The sequence below is a fragment of the Petaurus breviceps genome, unplaced genomic scaffold (genome assembly GCF_028583685.1).
Source record: "Petaurus breviceps papuanus isolate PSGF00001 unplaced genomic scaffold, PetGlider_PUasm1.0 90847, whole genome shotgun sequence".
In the NCBI taxonomy this organism is placed as follows: Eukaryota; Metazoa; Chordata; class Mammalia; order Diprotodontia; family Petauridae; genus Petaurus; species Petaurus breviceps.
The window spans coordinates 14,462,312-14,471,386 of record NW_027187360.1 but is presented as its reverse complement, the minus strand read 5'-3'; the positions used below and the strand labels follow the sequence as shown (position 1 = coordinate 14,471,386).

At 42.3% G+C, this 9,075-nt stretch overlaps 1 protein-coding gene across 1 annotated transcript in view; it reads left to right on the top strand.

The window, feature by feature from the left end:
* The first annotated feature begins 188 nt into the window (after positions 1 to 188).
* APCDD1L (APC down-regulated 1 like) overlaps positions 189 to 9,075 on the top strand; it is a 53,675-nt gene continuing 44,788 nt past the window's right edge. Inside the window, exon 1 of the mRNA XM_069072474.1 lies at positions 189 to 592. Coding sequence (XP_068928575.1) covers positions 556 to 592 — 37 coding nt within the window. The 5' untranslated portion in view covers positions 189 to 555. The remainder of the gene's footprint in view (positions 593 to 9,075) is intronic.

Below are 9,075 nucleotides of genomic sequence, written 5' to 3'. Positions count from 1 at the left end.
GTGTGTGTGTGTGTGTGTGTGTGTGTGTGTGTGTGTGTGTGTGTGTGTGTGCGCCCCACCGAAAGCAGTCTCCTCCTCTTCTGGCAACTTGAACCTATGACTGCAAAGCTCCCTTTACAACTATCAACAAGCTGTGAGTGCGTGTCTCTCAGTGTAGGGGAGGCGGGGGACACGCATTTTGAGGCAGAAGTCCCGGTGCGTTCCACAGGCTAGGAACTCAGGAGTCCTCTCCTCCCTCCCACCCTTGCTGGAGGTGAACTGCCTTAAGAAACTGGAGTGACTGGCTAGGAAAACACATCTGTTGAGTGCTTTTCTTCCCACCGACCCGCCCTTTGGGTCTCGGGACTGGGGCAGTAGGCGTCCAGAGTCCTACTGTGCGGATGGACTTGGGGGCAGGTTGGAGAGTCCCGTGGGGGTCCTGCGACCACCCGGGAGGTCCCGAAGGTCAGCTGCAGTGAGGACGCGAGGGTGGATCCAACCTGTGCGGCTCCTCTGGGAGAAGGCGGGGAAAACGGGGCGGGGGGTCCTGCCGGAGAAAATTGGAAGCTCGCGACCATGGTCCCCAAATTGTGGTTGCTCGTGTTCCTCGGAGGTAGGTCACGCTGCGGGAGCGGAAAGGGCTAGGTGAACTTGGAGGGAAAGGAGGAAAGATCGATCAGTGGACTTGGGGAGGGTGGAATAGAGCCCCCATCTCTCTTCCTTTGGGATGGGGTCTTGGGGAACTTTTGCCAAAGCTTCTGTCGCCTTCTTGGCTGCGGAGCAGGTGAAGCTTCCCCCTCCGAGGAAGCGCCCACTTCGTTCCACGCGCCCCCTCTGTTCTCTCGCCTTCTTCCTCAGACCCTCAGCCCTAGAGACGCCGCTCAGTTTCGGGTTAGGGCTCAGTCGCCCGCCTCCGAGCTAACTCAGGCACCTGCCGGCTCACGTGCGCGGACCGCGGCAACTGGACTGCGGGGCGGTCTGACTGCTGGACTGGCCTCGGAGGGCGCTTGGGGCGGGGCAGGCAGACAGAGCTACCGGGCAGCCTGGCCCCGCGCAGCGGGAGAGCTGAACTGCTCCCACCCACCCACCCCAAACCACAGAGTGGGTCCCCAGATTTCGGGAATCCTTACTTGGAGTTTGGGACTATACAGGGTCAAAGCGCCCTCCCTGGAGCCCAGAAGTCCTGAAGCTCGGGTGTGGGTGCGGGGTGAATGGGAGACAGACCTGGAGTTCCAGTGAGGAGATGGCCCAGGGGGAAGCTGCCTTCACACCACTTGGCCCAGCCACATGCTACACTGGCAAATTCACAGTCCCGCAGACACAACCTGTTAGTTTACAGGTTCCTCCAGGATTGGGGTGGGGGATGGTCTAGCCTGAGGGCCTCTGGGTCTGGAACTCTGGTCACCTCCAACTCCCCTTCCCCAACCTCTCCAACGTTTCCCCAAATTCAGGTGTTTGGAACCGAGATACAACTTCGGAGATTTCGGTAATTCTCTTCTTTCTCTCTCTTTGTCTCTATCTCTCTGTCTCTGTTTCTCTGTCTCTCTCCGTCTCTCTCTGTCTCTGTAAAATTTTACTTGATTTAAGAAGGACCCATTGATAACTTGATCGGTATAGACACTCCGTAGTAGAATCCGAAATGATCTGTCTCTCTGTCCCTCTCTCACGGTCTCTGTCTGTGTCTCTGGCCCAACTCCTCCTTCCTCTCCTTCTGTCTCTCTCCAGGTCTCTGTCTTCTGTCTTTCTGTCTCTCTGTCTCCTGTCTCTCTATCTCTGTCTCTGATTCTGTACCAGATTATGAGATCTTTCTTGAGATCTCTGTCTCCCCGCCCCCGTCTGTCTCTCTCTTTGTCTCTCATATGAGATTCAATATGAACTGTGTTTAACTCCCCCACATTTTCTCTTCCAGTAAGTATAGATGAGCCAGAAACTAGCTCTTCCTTCAGTGACATTTAAATCAACAGTATTTCCACAATCAAATTCGAATGTGTTTAAAAAAAAAAACTATTCTGTGTTGAAGTGGGGGAGATATGAAGGAAGGTCAAAGGGTTGGACAATTTAACGATTTGAAGACTTATAGGTACATTCATCAAAAAAAAAAAAAAAACACTTTCGCTGTCAGGTTCGGAGGTGAGTTCACAAAGAGCTACCCTGCATGCACCTCCCCCCCTACTTCAACTTTCAGTTTATTAAACAAAAGTAGGGGAAAGGTTCACTCTTTGAAGCAGGAAAAATAAGAAACAGTAAGGCTTCTATTTTAAGGGGGGGAAAGTGAAGAAAATCTAACATTGGGGAGGGGAGGGGTGCGAAGAGGGAGATGGGAAAAGCAGCCCAGGGTAGCAGCTGTTTCCAACACATAGGAAAGGGACAGTAATGAGAAATGGGGACACATTACTACTGGGAAACCTGCAGCTCCGGACACACAGATCCCGGGTATTGACTTTGGCAGTACTTGTACTCCTCCTGCCAATAAAATCATTGAAACTGCAGCATCGAAGCTCCAACGTTTAGAGTCTTGCGGCTCGCTCTCTCTTTCTCTCTTTGTGACCTTTTGCCACAACAAATCAGGCAGATTGAGCCAGAGAGAAACCAAGATTAATCGAATGTGATGAGGGAAGCCTGAGTAATGATATTAGCCGGCTATAGGAGTCTTCCTGTGTTAAAATTTAGAGACAGATGATTGTAAATGGTGAATATTTTCTGCTCACCTCCCTCTCTCTCCCTTCCCCTCCCCCCCCCCCCCTTTCGGGAGTCTTGAAATTCATTTCTCTGAGCTGGGTACTATTTCCCACTTAACACTTAGAAAGTTATTTTCACCAGAGATGATGAGAAGTCCTTTGCTTTATAAAAGGAAACAGAATACAGTTAATCCTTTTGATGGTTACATAATTCAGGCTCATAAGTAAAGGCATGTCTGAATTCTTTTTTCCCTTTAATTTCTGGAGAAACTGTACATTTCATTTTAAAAAATGAGTAAATTCAGATGGGCAGCACTTCAAAAATGAGCCAATTTGAAGGGCTATAGTTCAGAAGAATCTTTCTGAAATCACTAGGTTGGATGAATTTTGTTATTCTTTTTCAAAAGGACCAGGAAATCAAAGAGGTAGTGTAGCCCCAAGAAAAACAGCATTGCTTAGGTAGTTTCTAATTTTGATGTTGATTTTTCCCATTTGTGCTAGATCACCCTTGTGTATGCAAACTCCATCATCATAAATGACATGTGCTAAGTTGTGGGGAAATGCACTTTAAAGCAAAGCCTTCTTCCAAACTTTGTTCTGCCAGATGCATCTTGTTCTAGTTCTGGATTCCAGCTTTGGTTTTCTCCATAGCAATTTCTGGCTTTTGAAAATCTCCTTACTCAACAATTTATGCTTGAGGGGAAAACGGAGAAACCACAAATTTTTTTTTTCATTTAAAAAAATCAGTCTCATTTTTATCTATATCCATATAGTTTGCAACATGGCAAAGTTATCATTATGGAAACAGTAAATAAAGTAAAATCACAGCTTTATATTATGAATTAGCTGTTGATTTTTGGCTGGATATTGAAACAAAGTATAAAACTGAGAAGAAAATATACATAAACAAGCTCAAATAATAGTAAATGTGCAACAGAATCAAATACTTTATTGATTGTTATTACTATAAAATAGGTGATTAGCCTACTCTTACCTACCTTTTCATGTGGCTGCTCCTCATAACCAAATCACTGTGTCCAACTGCTGGGCTTATCTTCTGACCAAAACGAGTCATCTAACTCGAAATAAGTATCTTCAGGAAAATAGAATTTCTTTGATTTTAAAACCATCTGGATCACAAATGAATTAGAGCTACACATGAAAAAGTATTTGTGTAATACATTGAAATTTAAATATGTTAATTAAAGCTTTAAGCAAAGGTGAACTCTGATACAAATTTCTAAGATGCAGTAGTTCCATACAAAAATAAGTTTGCAAAATTATGATCAATGGCCCAAAAGGAATGGAGCCATTAAAAATGGCTCAAACTTGCATGGGCTGACTACACTTGGATTAGGTAACTGACAATGTAGGGAAGGAATGAAATGCTGAGGTTGGCAACAGGGATCCAGAATATTCAGCCAAGAGTTGCAGAACAAGCTCTTCACAGAACCAAAAATGCCATAGGGCCATTTTTGTGTAAAATTGACAGACTCTGGGCTTTTTAAGATCTCTTCTAAAAGACCCTGAAATAGGAAACTGTCTGATATCGGGTTAATCAACTGCTAAAGGGAGAGGGGGGTGCGGCTGAGCCCATGTAGTAGAACTGAGGATCTTGTTATTGAAGGAAATGTTAGAATCGTAGACTCTAGAGCAGGGGTGGGGAACCTGTGGCCTGAAGACCATATGTGACAAGGCCACATGAGACAAATCCTGATCTGTTCTGTGGAGTTTGGATTCAGTCCATACTTGAGGACCTAGAGGGCCACATGTTCCCTCGAGGCCACAGGTTCCCCATATTCCTGCCCTAGAGCTACAGTGATCATGTGCCTGTCAGAGATTGCATAAAATAGTGAAGACATGTTCTTAAAGAGGAGTAACTCTAGCCTCACACCTCCTAGAGCACTAGTAATACAATACAGTAGACCCAGAAGATGGTGGCAGAAGGGTAGATTTTCATCATTTAATCTTGCATCAGTATTGTTCTCAGTGATTTAAGTATGAGATAATGAATGGAGAGCTTCATATCTCATTGGTATAAATGCAGTTTCAAGGCAATTTAAGGAAGGAGTTTAGTATCTTCTGTGATGGGCTGATAGTGGGACATGGACAAGAGTCACACAGGATGGACAAGTAGGGATGGAGTGTAATATGCATCATTGGGGAGATTATCCACATCAGTGAGACCTCAGATCCATTAATGTATTGGAGTATTAGAGTTTGGAACAGTCGTGTTAGGATGGATCTAAAGTTGACCCTACTTCTTATTTTGTGTAGTCAGGGACTCTCTATGTGATCTTTCTTTCTAGGGACCTAAGTTTCCTCAGCTGGAGAAACATTGGGAGTCTTAAGGCTTCTTCTACTTCTAAGATTCTATGATTTCAGAATTCTATAGGCCAAGTCACTTTATTTCTTGAAGTCTTAGTTTTTGTGATTATACTTCAATATTTCAAGGATCCTGGTTTTTAATGTCTGTGAATATTCCGCAGTGCACTGACACAGATAAAAATTCCTGCTATTCTTCAGTAGAGAGTGTTCTCAATTTCTAAAGCTTCAAAAAAGAAAAAAAAAGTAACTGGTGACCAACTTTCCTGGTGGTGAGCCTCAGTTAGATGATGGGGCTAATATATTCTACTTCACAGAATTGTTGTGAGGAAAAGAAGTCTGTAAAACATTAACCTGTGATCTGTTTGAATTATTATTATTTAGAAGAGAGCATCTTAGAAAATAAGTGATTAAAGAACAAAAATTTCCCATTATTCAGGAGTCTTCTAATGGCTTAAGAAGATGGAAGATGTCGTGGAACCAAGTTAATGATCCGCTTGACTTAATTTCTTTCTCTTACAGTTGTATCTCTTGAAGGATATAGTTGTCTTTAATTTATTTTGACCTACCTCAAAAATAAGAGTTGTGCTCTTCCTCCCCCAAACATCCTAGGCTTCTCTTTCTACCATTTTGTGGCTCAGAATTATATGAATTCCTTTCTCCTTTCTTGTACATAGATATTATCACTGATTCTCACTTTGAATTCTCCAAAGAATGTCAATAGTTTTCCTCCTTAACATCTTTACTCTTTCCCACCCCTTGTGACCAGGCCAGAGTCCAATGTCCAGGGCTATTGAACAGGGCAAAACTAACCAACTCAGATAAAAAGAGGTCATAACTTTGACCACAAGAGCATGCCGCTCTAATCAAAAGAACTAACAGGCCCAGAAAAAGACCATCTTGCAGAGTGGAAGTTCATTTGAAATTGTAAATGAGCTCTCTCCTCTTCCTTCCACTGTCTACTCATCTTATCATTCAAGTCAGATTTGGGTGGCTGTTTTGAGATTTTCTGTTTCTTGTTACAGTATTCCTTGTTGTGGGTCAGTCACTTCAATCCTGTTTGACTCTTTGTGATCCTGTTTGGGGTTTTCTTGGCAAAGATGTTGGAGTGGTTTGCCATTTCCTTCTCCATTACCATTTCTTCCTTCAATATTCTCCTCTGCTGGCCCCTTACCATAGTCTCCTTTTGTTTTGTTTAGCTAGCACAACAAAAGACATGTGACTCAGAATGGAATCACTCCTGGGTTGGAGAGTGCCTCTGATTGATTGCTCAGTAAACACATGCAAACAAAATGCCTATAACCACCTTTTGGGTTCTGAGTGTTGTAGACAAAACAGTAAGCACCAGCTCATACTCTCTCTTCTCTATCTCTTGTACTGCCTACAACATATTGAACCATCTCCAGTTATCTTGACTCTTGTCCAATTACTGCAGAGGAGAGAATGAGACTGATGACTTTGCACAGATCTGCTTCACCTAAATCCAATACCCTGGAAAGTCTGGACATCACCCTCAGGATGTCATTGGTTTTCTTTAAGAACAAAGAATATACAACAACAAATAATAACAAATATTAGGGTCCCCAGCAATGCTGCCTATAAAGTTTTGACTCTCAGGGTCCAAAGAGTACAATTTTTCCATCTTTACAATTGTGATTTAATTATTTAGATAGCTAAAAAGAAAAAGTCTTGCCCATGGTGTGCATCAGTATCACTTGTCACAATTTTTGGTCACCTCCCCCAGGGGTATGCTGAAACCAGCTTGTACCAGCTTGCAAGAACTGATAAATTTTTGATGTGTACATCCACAGTAGAAATTGACAAAGCTATAAATCAGGGCTTGGTTTGTCATTCTTTTGATTGTCTAGACTCAAGAAAATGATGAAGAAAATGTTAATAATTCAGATTAAACTGTAAAATGTGTCATATGAACATTTTTCTTTTTTGGAGATCCAGTTGTAAAACATTCACCCCAGAAGACTGCCCTTCCCTCTTTTCTTTCTATAGTTCTACCTCCATAGTCAGCTTCAGTAAATCACAACCCTTCACCATGCCTGCTAACTCTTTTTACTCTTAGAAGCAGTCTAGCAAACTTAGAGAGGCAGTGTGATATAATGGATATAGCACTAAGCTTGAAGTCAGGAAGTCCTCAGTCTAAATCCTATCTCAGATACTGATTAACTGTGTGATCCTTGGCAACTCACATTAAACTCTATGGGCCTTGGTTTCTTTATCTGTAAAATAAGGGGATTGGAATTGATGACCTCTAAGGTCTCTTCCAGCTCTAAATTTGTGATCTTATGACCTCTAATAATGGGCAAGTGGCATTCCAGTTAAGCCTGGAATCAGAAAGACCCCTCTTCCTGAGTTCAAATCCAGCCTCAGACACTTACAAGCTGTTCGACCCTGGGCAAGTCACTTAACCCTATTTGCCTCAGTTTTCTGATCTATAAAATGATCTACAGAAGAAAATGGCAAACCTACTCTTGTATCTTTGCCAAGAAAACTCCAAATGGGATCACGAGTTGGACATGACTAAAAATGACTGAACAACTAATAATAATAATAATTCACATATTCTATAGCACTTCAAGGATTTCAAAGTGCTTTCTTTACAACAATCCAAACAGTATTAATACCCCCATTTTATAGATTAGGAAAATGGGGCTTTGAGAGGTTATAAGATTTGCCCAGGATCACATAGCTCGTAAGTATGAGGCAGAATTTGATCCTAGGTCTCCTGACTCCAAAAGCATCCGTAATGTCACACACACTATGTACAGAGAATTCTTCTTGCCTTTCAGGGGATACTTTGAAACTTAGTATCCTTTCCTGATATGTAAAGTGTATAGTTAAGTCTGTCAATGACAGTTCTACATAGTGACTAACAGATCTCTGGATCATCTCTCTTTGCTGAGTTCTATCTCCCACCTGAATTTATATGGAGGTAAAATAGAATTAATTGGGACCCTGCTGATTTAGAGTTTGTGAATATGCCATACTGAAGTTTGCCTTTGTGCTATGAAGAGCCCCCTTTTCAAACAAATCCTTAGTCTGATAAGAGCTACGTGCATCTACTTAATAGCTGAAGTCCATGGCAGTGCTTCCTGGTTTGCTTTAGCAAGAGCATTTGCTTTCATGTGATGAACATGCTAATTACAAATGCAGAAAATTCTAATTGCAAATGATTCTTATATATTCCTTAAAGCATTTACCACATTCTCCAAGAATGCTTCTTCTCTCATTCCTCTCTGCAGATTGAGTTCGTGTTAGTTGAAAGTAAGAAAATTGCAGTTCTGTGAAAATGACTCAGTCATCTTATTGTGCTGATGGGCCACTCCTCTACTGAAAACCTTCACTGTCTACTTACTGCCTCCTAAATGAAGTTAAAACTTTGAATCCTGGCATTCAGGTCCCTCCACACATTTGGAGGATGGAATGGAGTTAAATTTTGTCTCCTGACTTTACCTCCAATTAGGACTAATTTTGAAATTTTTTTATTTTGCTTTTTTTTTTTTTTTTTTTTTTTTTTTGGCATAGTCTATGATAGCATGTTAGGCTTGGAGTCTGGAGCACTTGAGTTCAAATTCTATCTCTGATCAGTTGTGTGGCCCTGGGTAATTTATCCAACCTCTCCACCCCTCAGAGAGGTTCTTCACCTTCAAAAAGGTGAATTAACAATAGCACTTACTTCACAGGGTGGTTGTGAAGATCAGCTTATTTAATGTATATAAAGTGCTATGCCAACCTTAAAGTGCTTGGTAAATGTGATTTATAATCATTATCATTCATTTTTTGAACCAGTTTTGGTTTCATTGACAAGGAACTCCCTGGAAGAAAACTCTACCAATGTATATGTACACTTACTCCCCAATTTATAGTCTTGCAGAGATGTCTAGGACACTGAGAGGTTAAGGGACTTGCCTAGAATGTCAGAGTCAGAACTTTCACTTAGGATATCTCAACATCAAGGCTAGATGTCTTCCCACTTCACTTGCTGCCTAACAACTCCTCCTCCTCCTTTTTCCTCCTCCTCCTCCTTCTTCTCCTTCCTTCTCCTTCTCCTTCTCCTCCTCCTCCTCCTCCTCCTCCT